At 49.2% G+C, this 15,208-nt stretch overlaps 1 protein-coding gene across 1 annotated transcript in view; it reads left to right on the top strand.

The window, feature by feature from the left end:
- Positions 1-1,900: 1,900 nt before the first annotated feature.
- bend7 (BEN domain containing 7) overlaps positions 1,901-15,208 on the top strand; it is a 29,338-nt gene continuing 16,030 nt past the window's right edge. Inside the window, exons 1-2 of the mRNA XM_033040188.1 lie at positions 1,901-2,280; positions 8,663-8,737. Coding sequence (XP_032896079.1) covers positions 2,061-2,280; positions 8,663-8,737 — 295 coding nt within the window. The 5' untranslated portion in view covers positions 1,901-2,060. The remainder of the gene's footprint in view (positions 2,281-8,662; positions 8,738-15,208) is intronic.

Below are 15,208 nucleotides of genomic sequence, written 5' to 3'. Positions count from 1 at the left end.
TATATCATGGTATATGGACACATTTATCTGTTTTGTAGTAAATGCCTACTATTTTCTGTGTGCTTAAGCAAAGCAAGAATTTCATTGTCCTATACAGGGACACATGACAATAAACTCACTTGAACTTGAACTTGAAGAATATCCATTGACTTGGCCTCCACGACCTTCTGTGGTAATGAATTCCACAGATTCACCACCCTCTGACTAAAAAAATTTCTCCTCATCTCCTTCCTAAAACAACATCCTTTAATTCTGAGGCTGTGATCTCCAGTCTTAGACTCTCTCGCTAGTAGACTTTATTTTTCTTGTTTATTATATTGTTTACAGTATGTTTACATATTCTGTTGTGCTGCTGCAAGTAAGAATTTCATCCATCATTCTATAAGGGACATATGACAATGAAGCACTCTTGACTCTTAACCTTAATACTAATCTTTCTTACTTCTTTGTTGCTTTTTGTGCAAATATATGAATATGTGCAATATTCTGAACATGAATAAGTTTGAATTAGGGTAGTATAATATTATGGTGGACGCAAAATGATGGAGAAACTCAGCGAGTGAGGCAGCATCTATGGAGAGAAGGATTTGGCGACGTTTCAGGTCGAGACCCTTCTTCAGAATGAAGAACCATGAGAATCATTAGTATACCTCGGAAGGAAGGGCAGTCACGGTGGCGCAGCGATAGAGATGCTGCCTTACAGCAAAATGCAGCTCCTGAGACGCGGGTTCGATCATGACTACGGGTGCTGGCTGTATGGAATTTGTACGTTCTCCCCATGGGTTTTCTCCGAGAACTTTGGTTTCCTTCCACATTCCATAGACGTACAGGTTTCTAGGTTAATTGACTTGATTCATTGGCTTGATAAATGTAAAAATTGTCCAGTGCTGAGTGATGCTCTACCTAGAGCTTTTCAGTGTACTACATCTAGATCTAGAATTTCCCACATCATTGATGACAGTACATTTTCCATGCCAAATAGACCAGTGAGTATAAAAGTGGGGGATAGGGGTGCTGAGTTGAGTTCCGTTTAGTTTATTGTCACCTATACCGAGGTACAATGAAAATCTTTTGTTGCGTGCTACTCAGTCAGCGGAAAGACAATACGTGATTACAAAGCTTTTCATAAGAGCTTAAGACTGCTCTCTGGTTGTGGTAGGATGGTCCCAAGGAGTTTTAAGATAGCACAGGAAAGAAACTAGATACTAACCATTAGGGTTTTACAAACAATGGGAGAACAGATTATCAGGCTTGTATATTCTGCAATTTAGAAGGAAGCGAGAGGATCTTATTGAAACATATAAGATTATTAAGGTACACAAAATTGCTAGGGAAACTCAGCGGGTGCAGCAGCATCTATGGAGCGAAGGAAATAGGCGACGTTTCGGGCCGAAACCCTTCTTCAGACTGGCAAGATTATTAAGGGTTTGGACACGCTAGAGGCAGGGAACATGTTCCCGATGTTGGGGGAGTCCAGAACCAGGGGCCACAGTTTAAGAATAAGGGGTAAGCCATTTAGAATGGAGACGAGGAAAAACCTTTTCACACAGAGAGTGGTGAGTCTGTGGAATTCTCTGCCTCAGAGGGCGGTGGAGGCTGGTTCTCTGGATGCTTTCAAGAGAGAGTTAGATAGAGGTCTTAGGGATAGCGGAGTTAAGGGATATGGAGAGAAGGCAGGAACGGGGTATTGATTGTGGATGATCAGCCATGATCACATTGTGGAAACAGGCCCTTCGGCCCAACTTGCCCATACCGGCCCATCTACACTAGTCCTGCGCTTGGTCCATATCTGACCTATCCATATACCTGTGAGAACCGTGCCAGCCTAGCAGAGCTCTCATTGAGGTGGGGGGGGGGGGGGCCGTGTCCCCCTGGAGGTGCTCTCTCCGGGAGCCTTGTCCCCCTGGCGGAGCTCTCTCCGGGAGCCTTGTCCCCCTGGCGGAGCTCTCAAGGGGGAAGGGGGGGGTGACGTGTCCCCCTGGCGGAGCTCTCCCCGGGAGCCGTGTCCCCCTGGCGGAGCTCTCCCCGGGAGCCGTGTCCCCCTGGCGGAGCTCCGCCTGATGGCCACCGGCCGCCGCTCCCTTCCCCGCAGGTGGCGCCGCCCGCCGTCCCCTCGGGCCCCGGGTGAAGCCGGTGCCGCCGCCCGAGGCCTCTCTCTCTCCCGCCCGCCCGCAGCCGCCTCCTCAACCCCTCCCCCCATCCCGCCGGGCCCGGGCACCATGGAGGCGACGGAGAGGAGACGGAGCAGGAAATCGCAGAGTTTCAAGAGGGTGGCGGAGGGTGAGTGAGGGGGAGGTGGTGGTGGAGGTGGTGGAGGGAGGAATGTGTGAGGGGTGTGGGTGAGGAGTGAGGGGGAGGTGGAGGAGGTGGTGGAGGGGGGAATGAGGGAGGGGACTGGGTGAGGAATGAGGGGGAGGAGGTGGAGGTGGTGGAGGGGGGAATGAGGGAGGGAGAGTGGGTGAGGAGGATGTGGATGGAGGGAGGGGAGTGGGTGAGGAGTGAGGGGGAGGAGGAGGAGGGAGGGAGAGGAGGTGGAGGGGGAGGAGGAGAGGGAGTGGGTGAGGAGTGAGGGAGAGGAGGTGGTGGAGGTGGAGGTGGAGGGGGGAGGGAATGAGTCCTGGAGTGGAGTGAGAATGAGGGGGAGAGGAGGTGGAGGGGGGAATGAGGGAGGGGTGTGGGTGAGGAGTGAGGGAGAGGAGGTGGAGGTGGAGGGGGGAATGAGGGAGGGGTGTGGGTGAGGAGTGAGGGAGAGGAGGTGGAGGTGGAGGGGGAAATGAGGGAGGGGTGTGGGTGAGGAATGAGGGGGAGAGGAGGAGGTGGAGGTGGAGGGGGGAATGAGGGAGGGGAGTGGGTGAGGAGTGAGGGAGAGGAGGAGGGACTGGTGGAGGGAGGAGAGGAATGAGGGAGGGGAGGGAGGAGGAGGTGGTGGAGGGCTGTTGTTGGGGGGGGGGGGGGGGGTGAGTGAGAGAGGAGGGGAGGAGAGGCAGAACCCGAGGGTGAATTAAATGAGTAAGGAGGAGAGGGGAGGGTGAGTGAGAATAAGGGAGGGGTGAGTGAAAAGAGGGAGGACAATGAGGGGAGAGAGAGGAGGACTGGGGTTAGTGGGGGAGGCAAGGGTGAAGAAGGGTAGTGAGGGTGAGGGAGGGAGGAGGAGTGGGGGTAGGGGAGGGAGGAGAGGGGGAGGGTGAGGGGAGCAAGTGGGGATGGGTGAGTGAGTGAGGGGAGAAGGGGAGGGTGGACTGGGGGTAGGGAGGGTGAAGGGAAAGAGGGAGAAGGGGTAGGGAGAACAGGGCGAGGGTGGGGAAAGGGGGAGAGGGAATGGGGAGTAGAGATACACAGAGGGGATAGGAGGAGAGGAAAGGGTAGGAAGATGGCGAGAGAAGGGGGAGAGAGAGAGTGGGGGAGGGAGGAAGTGGAGGTGGAGGGGGAGAGGGACTAAGGTAGGGGAGGGTGTGGGCGTGTGAGAGGGAGATTGAGGAGGAAGGGGAGAGATTGAGAGGGGGGGGGAGGAGAGGATGTGAGAGAGGAGGCTAGGGGAATGTCCCTATGTGAAGCAGTGGGTCTGGGGGGATTTGGAGGAGAAGTCCCGTGGATATAGCGTCTGTGTGTGAAGGTGAGTGGTGAGGGTGTTACGAGGATTCTTGCAGCTTGCAAGATGTTCCTCTGGGAGGAATTATCTGTGGCAATAATCTAAGGGGTGCTTTGAGACAGGTGCAAATACTCTGATGACACTTTTGTACACTCTTTTGGAATAAATAAATAGGAACTGTCTTGAATGTTAGCAGCGTTTGTCAACTTACCGGATGATAGATCGTAAGGGGTGCATTTTCGTTCTGTAGCTCGTGTGTTGGTGTGAAAAAAGTTGTTGCCAGAGTCACCGAAACAGGCCCAACTTGCCCACATCGACCAATTCTCATCTACACTAGTCCCACCTGTCCGCGTTTGGCCCATATCCCCCTAAACATTTCCTATCCATGTACCTGTCTAAATGTTTCTTAAACATTGCAAAGTCCCTGCCTCAACTACCTCCTCCGGCAGCTCGTTCCACACACCCACCACCCTTTGTGTCAATAAAAAGTTATCCCACCGGTTCTTATTAAATCTTTCCCCCCCTCACCTATGTCCTCTGGTATTTGGCCCCCTAATTTGAGGAAGGACATTCTTGAGGGATTGCAGCATAGGTTCACCAGGTTAATTCCCGGGATGGCAGGACTGTCGTATGCTGAGAGAAAAGAAACATAGAAACATAGAAAATAGGTGCAGGAGTAGGCCATTCGGCCCTTCGAGCCTGCAACGCCATTCAATATGATCATGGCTGATCATCCAACTCAGTATCCCGTACCTGCCTTCTCTCCGTACCCCCTGACTTCTTTAGCCACAAGGGCCACATCTAACTCCCTCTTAAATATAGCCAATGAACTGGCCTCAACTACCTTCTGTGGCAGAGGATTCCAGAGAATGGAGCGGCTGAGCTTATGTCATCTGGAATTTAGAAGGATGAGAGGGATCCTATTGAAACATGTAAGATTATTAAGGGTTTGGACACGCTAGAGGCAAGAAACATGTTCTCAATGTTGGGTGTGTCCAGAACCAGGGGCCACAGTTTAAGAATAAGGGGTAAGCCATTTAGAACCGAGATGAGGGAACGCTTTTTCACACGGAGAGTTGTGAGTCTGTGGAATTCTCTGCCTCAGAGGGCGGTGGAGGCCGGTTCGCTGGATACTTTCCAGAGAGAGCTAGATGGGCCTCTTAAAGATAGCGGAGTCAGGGGATATGGGGAGAAGGCAGGAACGGGGTAGTGATTGTGGATGATCAGCCATGATCACATTGAATGGCGGTGCTGGCTCGAAGGGCTGAATGGCCTACTCCTGCACCTATTGTCTATTGATTCTCCGACTTGCTCAGCTCTCTTCTTGAAACTTTGCCCCTCTCACCTTAAAGCTTTGCCCACTAGTACTTGATGTGTTGTATCCTGGGAAAAAGGTTCTGACTGTCTATCCTGCCCGGTCCCTCTCTGGATTTCATATACTGCTGTCAGATCACTCCACAACTTCTGACATTCCAGAGAAAACAATCCAAGTCTGTACAAGATGTGTTGGAAGGAACTGCAGATGCTGGTTTACACCGAAGATAGACGCAAAGTGCTGGAGTAACTCAGTGGGTCAGGCAGCATCTGTGGAGAACATGGATAGGTGACGTTTCACAGAGTGCTGGAGTAACTCAGCGGGTCAGGCAGCATCTGTGGAGAACATGGATAGGTGACGTTTCACAGAGTGCTGGAGTAACTCAGCGGGTCAGGCAGCATCTGTGGAGAACATGGATAGGTGACGTTTCACAGAGTGCTGGAGTAACTCAGCGGGTCAGGCAGCGTCTCTGGAGAAAAAGGATAGGTGACGTTTCGGGTCGGAAGAAGGTTTCCGAACTGAAACGACACCCATCCTTTTTGTCCAGCGATGCTGCCTGATCCACTGAGTTACTCCAGCACTTTGTGTTTACACAAGTCTAACCTCAATATACCCTAATACAGGCATTATCAGTCTGCAGAAGGGTCTTGACCCGAAAACGTCACCTATTCCTTTTCTTCAGAGATGCTGCCTGACCCGCTGAGTTACCCCAGCATTTTGTGTCTATCATTCTGTTAAACCCCCCCTGCACATTTTCCAAAGCCTCCACATCCTTCCTGTAATGAGGCAACCAGCACAACACGCAATAGTACAAATGTGGTCTAACCGTAGCCCGGTAAAGATGCAACATGGCTTGCTGACTCTTATATTCAAATCCCCGACATGATAACCAGTGAACCATATGTCCTCTTTCCCAAAGTTCTGGTGTTGTACTTCAGCACAGTGGGTAGAGCTGCTGCCTCACAGCGCCAGAGATCCGGGTTCCATCCTGACTATGGGTACTGTCTGTGCGGAGTTTGCACGTTCTCCCCGTGACCTGCCTGGGTTTCCTCCGGTTTCCCCCCACACTCTAAACACGTACAGGTTTGTAGGGCAATTGACTTTAGTAAAATTGTAATTTGTCCCCATGTGTGTTGGATAGTGTCAGTGTGCGGGGATCGCTGGTCGGCACGGACTCGGTGGGCCGAAGAGCACGCTTGTGCGCTGTATCTCTAAACTAAATTAAATTAAACTGTGTAATGTTCTAAGATTGATTTGTAGCATTAGCTCGTCAATAGACAATAGGTGCAGGAGTAGGCCTTTTGGCCCTTCGAGCCAGCACCACCATTCACTGTGATCATAATCAGTACACTGTTCCTGCCTTCTCCCCATATCCCTTGACTCCGCTATCTTTAAGAGCCGTATCTAATACTTTCTTGAAAGCATCCAGTTTAATGATATGAATTATCCACTCCGATTTCCCCTGTATTTTAGCTTAGTTTAGAGATACAGCGTGGAAACAGGCCCTTCGGCCCACCGAGTCCGCACCGACCAGTGATCCCTGCACATTAACACTATCCTACACCCACACTAGGGACAATTTTTACATTTACCAAGCCAATTTACCTACATACCTGTATATCTTTGGATCGTGGGAGGAAACCGAAAATCTTGGAGAAAACCCACGCAGGTCACGTGGAGAACGTACAAACTCCGCACAGACAGCACCCGTAGTCGGGATGAAACCCGGGTCTCCGGCGCTGTGAGGCAGCAGCTCTACCCGAGTTTCCCCGTCCTGTACTGTGACCTGTTGAACCATTGTTAAGGGCACAAAGTCTGGCTAAACTGGGTCAAGGTAGCAGAGTTCATTCTTGCAAGGCCATTAGCGAGGTTTAGTTTTAATATTTTCCACTGCCCTGCCAATCTGCAACAAATACCTTTGTTCATGTACAGTTAACCTAATTTATCCTTCAGCTGTGTCATTGGCAGTGTTGTGGATACAAACATTTTCATTCCAGATTTTAATTTAAAAATTACTTCAGTTTGACCTTCCACACTGCAACGGGGGAATTCAAATCAAACCTCCAGATCTCTAAGTTTCAGTTTAGTTTATTGTCACGTGTATCGAGGTACAGTGAAAAGCTTTTGTTGCGTGCTATCCATTCAGCGGAAAGACAATACATGATTACAATCAAGCTGTCCACAGTGTATAGGAAACGTAGGAAGGAACTGCAGACGCTGGTTTACATCGAATACAGACACAAAAAACTGGAGCAGCTCAGCGGGACAGGCAGTATCTCTTGCGAGAAGGAATGGGTGACGTTTTGGGTCGAGACACTTCTTCAGACTGAGTCAGGGGAGAGCGAGACACAGAGATATGGAAGGGTAAATACAGGATAAAGAATATAATGTTTAGTGCAAGATAAATCCAGTAAAGTCCAATTAAAAATAATCCGAGGCCCTCGGACCAGGGGTCTCCAAAGTGGTAGATGGGAGGTCAGGACGGCTCTCCCCCCCACCCCCACATTAGTCTGAAGGAGGGTCTCGACCCGAAACGTCACCCATTCCTTCGCTCCATAGATGCTGCCTCACCCGCTGAGTTTCTCCAGCATTTTTTCTACCTTCGATTTTACCAGCATCTGCAGCTCTCTCCGAAACTGAACCAAGTGGTGTGTTGGTGTGTTGAACGCTGTGGTGAGTGAATCACCTCATTCCAAGAGCCCATCTCCCCATCAGTGAGTGTCGAGCCGGTCGGTGTGTGGGGGTACACTCTCCACTTGCTCCAGTGGGGCAGCCTCACTCAGGAAGCTCGGTACCGTACAGTTAGTTACAGCATGGAAACAGGCCCTTCAGCCCACCACGCTGACCAACAATCACACATACACTGGTTCTATCCCGCATACTGGTGGCAATTTACAGAAGCTAATTAACCTACAAACCTACCTGTCTTTAGACCTTAGAGATATAGTGTGGAAACAAGCCCTTCGGCCCACCGAGTCCACACGAGTCTGTGGAATTCTCTGCCTCAGAGGGCGGTGGAGGCCGGTTCTTTGGATACTTTCTAGATAGGGCTCTTAAAGATAGCGGAGTCAGGGGATATGGGGAGAAGGCAGGAACGGGGTATTGATTGGGGATGATCAGCTATGATCACAATGAATGGCGGTGCTGGCTCGAAGGGCCGAATGGCCTCCTGCACCTATTGTCTATTGTCACACTAATCATCAATCGCCCGTTCACACTAGTTCCGTGTTATCCCACTTGCTCATCCACTCCCTACACATTAGGGGGCAATTTACAGAGGGGCCGATTAACCTACAAACCCGCATGTCTTTGTGATGTTAGAGGTAACCAGAGCACCCGGAGAAAACCCACGCGGTCACAGGGAGAAGGTGCAAACTCTGCACACACACACAGACAGCTCCCGAGGTCAGGATCGATCCTGGGTCCCTGGCGCTGTGAGGCAGCGGTTCTACCCGCTGCGCCGCCGTGCCGACCCGTAAATGTTTGGAACAATGAGAGGAGACCAAGAAGGAAAGGGATTTGTATGCAGATTATAGCCGTGTAGATTCTCAGGGGGTAGAGGTTGATTGTACTTTTAGATGAATGTTGTTCGGTATTATTCATATCCTATTAAGGAAATTGGATTTTTGCAAGGCCCTAACGTGTCAAAATGTGATTTATATTTCTTTCTGTGACTTGTCACAGATTGTAATTATTGATTTAGGATGGGTACTGGTGCTGACGTAAGTATGTATGAACTCATCGTATATTTGTTACAGATTGCCAGGACGATAATAGTTCAGACAGCAGCAGTGAAAATGTAGACCACACCCAGGACTCAATGTTTGTCTCAGGTATGTATTCCTTACACCTGTGTGTGTGTGTGCGTTCCATGTGCATTAATATATAACAGAAGATAGACACAATACTGCAATAACTCAGCAGGACAGGCAGCATATCTGGAGAGAAGGAATGGGTGATGTTTTGGGTCGAGACCCTGCTTCAAACATATAACCACCGTACGATTGGCAGCCCCGCCAACAGTCTGTTTGTTTTTTGTCTTTTAAAAATTTTTTTAGTGTGTATTATAAGTTTGTCTAAATGTTCTCCGGTTTGTTTTATGCGGGGGGAGGGGGAAACCTTTTTTCAGTTTTTTACGATTAATTTTCGGATCGCATTCTCCGGTCACTCTGCGGCCTACCATCGATGGAGCTGGAGGCCTCCTCGGACTGATCTTGGGCACCACCGCGGGGCGTGGACTTACATTGGATGCGATCCCTAGCCTGGGATCGCTCCAACAGCGGCCTGCGCACTTTACATCGGGAGCTCGCAGTCTCGGGAGAGGCCGTGGATGTCGGGAGCTCCAACGTTCGACCAGCTCCGACGCGGGGTTCGATCATCCGGCGCGGGGGAGCTGAAATCCCCCCGATGCAGGAGCTGATCGCCCCGATGCGGAGGGCCCGAACGCCGCCGGCTGTGGGAGTCAAGATCGTCCCGTCAACGGAGGGCTCGAGGCCCCCCGACCGCGGGAGAGCAAAGAAGGGAAGAGATTGAACTTTTTTTCGCCTTCCTTCACAGAGAGGAACCTGGAGGAGTCACTGTGGTGGATGTTTATGTTAAAATGTATTTTGTGTGCTCTGTTGCTTTTTATTTGTATGACTGACTTGGCAAATGAAATTCATCATATGTTGTAAAACATACTTGTCTAATGTATTATTGTGATTGATTGATTGATTGTGATTGAACATAGACCTAGTGTGAACAGGTTATCGATGGTCGGTGTGGACTCGGTGGGCCGAAGGGCTTATTCCCATGCTGCATCTGAACTAAACCTTTATCTTTTTAGTTAGACTTTACTTTAGACTTTAGAAGTACAGCGAGGAAACAGGCCCTTCGGCCCACCAAGTCCGCACCAACCAGCGACCACCACAAACATTAGCACTGTCCTACATACTAGGGACAATTTCACAACTTACCGAAGCCAATTAACCTACAAACCTGCATGTCTTTGGAGTGTGGGAGGAAACCGGAGCACCCGGAGAAACTCCATACAGACAGCACCCGTAGTCAGGATTGAACCACGGTTCCTGGCGCTGTAAGGCAGCGATGCTACTGCTGCACCACTGTGCTGCCCAGTTCATACAAGGGATGTGGGCTTTGCAGATAGCATTTAATTGCCGAAAGATATATTAATAAAAAATAATAAAAAGCCGAGCAAAATTCTTCAGCTACAATTGTCTAACGCAAAACAAAAGTACTTTGAATAAAGAAGTCCCAACACTAATTTTCAATAGACAATAGACAATAGGTGCAGGAGTAGGTCATTCGGCCCTTTGAGCCAGCACCGCCATTAAATGTGATCATGGCTGATCATCCACAATCAGTACCCCGTTCCTGCCTTCTCCCCATAACCCCTGACTCCGCTATCTTTAAGAGCCCTATCTAGCTTTCTCCTGAAAGCTTCCAGAGAACCGGCCCCCACCGCCCTCTGAGGCAGAGAATTCCACAGACTCGCCACTCTCTGTGTGAAAAAGTGTTTCCTAATCTCAGTTCTAAATGGCTTACCCCTTATTCTTAAACTGTGGCCCCTGGTTCTGGACTCCCCCAACATCGGGAACATGTTTCTTGCATTAATAATCTTATATGTTTCAATGAGATGCCCTCTCATCCTTCTAAATTCCAGAGTGTACAAGCCCAGCCGCTCCATTCTCTCAGCATATGACAGTCCCGCCATCCCGGGAATTAACCTTCATTTCCCATTTTGCCAAAGCTGCATTTTATTGCGGATCATGCTGTTATTCATCTGCAAGCAGCATGTGACAGGAACAGCTGTTTGAGTTTACATTTGATAAACTCAAGTATTTTTTTTCAAAGGGAAATTATTTGTCTTTCGTTCCAAGGTCAAGCCAAGTGTTTAAAATGTATAATTATAAATGTGTTTATATCTGTAATGTTCACTTTGTAATTCCTTTTGAGGAAGAATCAAATGGAAGTAGTTATGGGTCCATTGCCAGTGAAACCCTTCCTGCCTGATGACGTTATAAGGTCATAAGTGATAGAATTAGGCCATTCGGCCCATCAAGTCTATCAATCATGGCTGATCTATCTCTCCCTCCTAACCCCATTCTCCTGCCTTCTCCCCATAACTCCTGACACCCGTACTAATCAAGAACCTGTCTATCTCTGCTTTAAAAATTCCTATTGACTTGGCCTCCACAGCCGTCTGTGGCAAATTTTGAACATGTCTATCAATTAGTCTTTTTGCTACACTGCTGTAAGATGAACCATTCCAGGTTCCCAACTCTTCAACGCTGGTTTTAATAAACCTGCATTATCATATACGGAGGAATATAAGAAAACAATTGAGTGAAGGCTTGACTTCATTTCCAGACGCATCAGGTCAAATTAGGTTTATGGTCATAAGTACGAACAAGGAACTGCAGGTGCTAGTTTACAAAAAATGTACTTCAAATAACCCTTGCAGCCCCTCATTCTCCGTCCCCTCCCCCATCCCAGATGTTGAGCTAGTTTCACTGTCGTCCTGGTCAGTTTCATTGTCTGTAACTCATTTTCACCTAGCTCACAGCTATCAATGGCCTTTCTTTCTCATCATTACTATATTGCATATCGGTCATTCATTTCTTCTACATCTCGCTACATCACCGTCTATATCGCTTGTTTCCCTTTCCCCTCAGTCTAAAGAAGGATCTCAACCTAAAATGTCACCTATTCCTTTTCTCCAGAGATGTTGCCTGACCCGCTGAGTTACTTTTTGTGTCTATCTCCCATCAACTTCAGTGGAGACCCATGGACTATCTTTGATCGGACTTTACTGGCTTTACCTTGCACAAAACGTTATTCCCTTTATCCTGTATCTGTACACTGTGGTCAGCTTGATTGTAATCATGTATTGTTGACTGACTAATTTGAGGAAGGGCATTCTTGCTATTGAGGGAGTGCAGCGTAGGCTTACAAGGTTAATTCCCGGGATGGCGGGGCTGTCATGCTGAGAGAATGGAGCGGCTGGGCTTGTATACTCTGGAATTTAGAAGGATGAGAGGATATTATTGAAACATATAAGATTATTAAGGGTTTGGACACACTACAGGCAGGAAACATGTTCCCGATGTTGGGGGAGTCCAGAACCAGGGGCCACAGTTTAAGAATAAGGGGTCAGCCATTTAGAACGGAGACGAGGAAATACTTTTTCACACAAAGAGTGGTGAGTCTGTGGAATTCTCTGCCTGGAGGCGGGTTCTCTAGATACTTTCAAGAGAGAGCTAGATAGGGCTCTTAAAGATAGCGGAGTCAGGGGATATGGGGAGAAGGCAGGCACGGGGTACTGATTGGGGATGATCACATTGAATGGCGGTGCTGGCTCGATGGGCCGAATGGCCTACTCCTGCACCTATTGTCTATTGTACCTCGGTACACGTGACGATAAACTAAACTGAACTTCCGCATCTGAAAGCGACTGTCGACAATCTGAGTGCACGACCACCGTGGTGGGAGATGTAATTTGGGGGATGTTCGAGAGGCGAGAATGCCATGTCTTGGAAAGTTGTGGGAGTGGCGTGTAGGAGGGTCAAAACTGGGAAGGTTGAGGAGAGTTTAATCAGAAGCCAGTGTGTATGACCAAACATAGGAGCGATGGATGAGTGGAGTTGGGGGAAGTGCTGGACAGGTTTGAATAATATTCAGCTTGCAGAGAGTAGAACAAGGGAGGCTGGCCAAGATATGTTGGACTGATCAGTCGTTACAAAGTTCAGTAAAGCAAGGCACATACTGTTTTGTTTTGAACGTATTTGGAAATTACTGCAGTTGAACATTAACAACTAGTTACATTTCATTAGTAGAGTCATACCAACGTGGACCCAGGCCCTTCGGCCCAACCTGCCCATGTTGGCCAACATGACCCATCTATACGTAGACAAAAGTGCTGGAGAAACTCAGCGGGTGCAGCAGCATCTCTGGAGCGAAGGAAATAGGCGACGTTTCGGGCCGAAACCCTTGGTTTCCCAGTGCTCCATATTGTTTCTCTTGAGATCTCACCTTCCCCAACCAGCAATGGAGCTACCAGATACCACCCTGATGAAGAGTCTTGACCCGAAACGTCACCCATTCCTTCTCTCCACAGATGCTGCCTGACCCGCTGAGTTACTCCAGCACTCTGTGAAACGTCACCTATCCATGTTCTCCACAGATGCTGCCTGACCCGCTGAGTTACTCCAGCACTCTGTGAAACGCCACCTATCCATGTTCTCCACAGATGCTGCCTGACCCGCTGAGTTACTCCAGCACTCTGTGAAACGTCACCTATCCATGTTCTCCACAGATGCTGCCTGACCCGCTGAGTTACTCCAGCACTCTGTGAAACGTCACCTATCCATGTTCTCCACAGATGCTGCCTGACCCGCTGAGTTACTCCAGCACACTGTGTCTTTATCTGGTATAAACTCGCAACTGCAGTTTCTACATTTTCTCAAACCGCTAAGTTGTGTCAAATTTATTTAAGAAAGAACTGCAGATGCTGGAAAAATCAAAGGTCAACAAAAATGCTGGAGGAACTCAGTGGGTGAGGCAGCAGCATCTATGGAGCGAAGGAATAGGCGACGTTTCGGGTCGAGACCTGGAAAGCATCTATGGAGCGAAGGAATAGGCGACGTTTCGGGTCGAGACCCTTCCGGGTCTTGACCCGAAACGTCGCCTATTCCTTCGCTCCATAGATGCTGCCTCACCCGCTGAGTTCCTCCAGCACTCTGTGACTATCGTTTGTACCTCGGTTACCATGACAATAATAAACCTAAACCTACAAATGTAATTGTACCGTACATAACTGGTGCATGTGACAAACAAACTCTTGACGTGTCTTAATGAAACGGGCAGAGGAATTCTCAGGGGATTGTACTCGAGCAAGATTGCTCTCAACTCTCAGTATGTGGTTCACGGAAGGCATTTAAACCCTTTATTTTTCTGACTGCAACAAAGCACAGTAGTGCCTCTTGACCACAAACGCTCTTCATTGTAAGTAAAAGCATTGTATGCCACACAGCTGAGTAACACAGAGAGAGACCTTTGGAATATTATAGTATCTCTTTATTAAAACAATCCAAATCTAATTTCACAGGTCGATGCTTCAGTATACCCGCTTGTTGCCAGCTGCTCCAAATAGATATCCATTTATTACTGAAGAAATACAAAGGTCTCTCCCTCTCCCTCTCCCTCTCCCTCTCCCTCTCCCTCTCCCTCTCCCTCTCCCTCTCTCTGTCCCTCTCTCTCTCTCCCTCTCTTTCCCTCCCTCTCTCCCTCTCCCTCTCTTCCTCTCTCCCTCCCTCTCCCTCTCCCTCTCTACATCTCCCTCTCTCTCTCCCACTCTGTCCCCTTCTCCCTCTCTCTCTCCCTCCCTCTCCGCCTCTCTCTTTCCCTCTCTCTCTCTCCCTCGCTCTCCCTCTCTCTGTCCCTCTCCCTCTCTCTCCCTCTCCCTCTCTCTCTCCCCCTCTATCTCCCTCCCTCTCTCCCTCTCTCGACATCTCTCTCTTCCTCTCTCTCCCCCTCTCCCCCTCTCCCCATCTCCCCCTCACCCCCTCTCCCATTCTCCCCCTCTCCCCCTCTCCCCCTCTCCCCCTCTCCCCCTCTCCCCCTCTCCCCCTCTCCCTCTCTCCTGTCTGTGGTAAGACATCTCATGCTCCAGTCTCACCCATGTACAGATATGTAACACACAATCACCTCACTCAGTGTGGCAATTTTAAATTAATCACCCTGGTTGCAGAGCAGGAGAAATGGTCTTCAGGTTTAGGTTTCGTTCTCCCCGTGACCTGCGTGGGTTTTCTCCGGGTGCTCCGGTTTCCTCCCACACTCCAAAGATGTGCAGGTTTGTAGGTAGACACAAAATGCTGGAGTAACTCAGCGGGACAGGCAGCGTCTCGGAAGAGAAAGAATGGGTGACGTTTCGGGTCGAGAGTCTGAAGAAGGGTCTTGATCCGAAACGTCACCCATTCCTTCTCTCCAGAGATGTTGCCTGTCCCGCTGAGTTACTCCAGCATTTTGTGTGTACCTTCAACTTAAACCGACATCTGCAGTTCCTTCCTGCATAAGTTTGAAGGTTCACAAAATTGCTGGGGAAACTCAGCGGGTGCAGCAGCATCTATGGAGCGAAGGAAATAGGCGACGTTTCGGGCCGAAACCCTTCTTCAGACTAATTGGCTTTGGGAAAATTATAAATGATTCCAAGTTTGTGTGGGATGGTGTTGGTGCTGTTCTGCAGGATGATGGTTGGTCGGTGCGGTCTCGGTGGGTTGAAGGGCCTGTCTCCGAGCTGTATCTCT

Source organism: Amblyraja radiata, chromosome 21, assembly GCF_010909765.2.
Source record: "Amblyraja radiata isolate CabotCenter1 chromosome 21, sAmbRad1.1.pri, whole genome shotgun sequence".
In the NCBI taxonomy this organism is placed as follows: domain Eukaryota; kingdom Metazoa; phylum Chordata; class Chondrichthyes; order Rajiformes; family Rajidae; genus Amblyraja; species Amblyraja radiata.
Note: the sequence above shows the minus strand (reverse complement) of the source record. Positions and strands in the feature narration are given on the sequence as shown.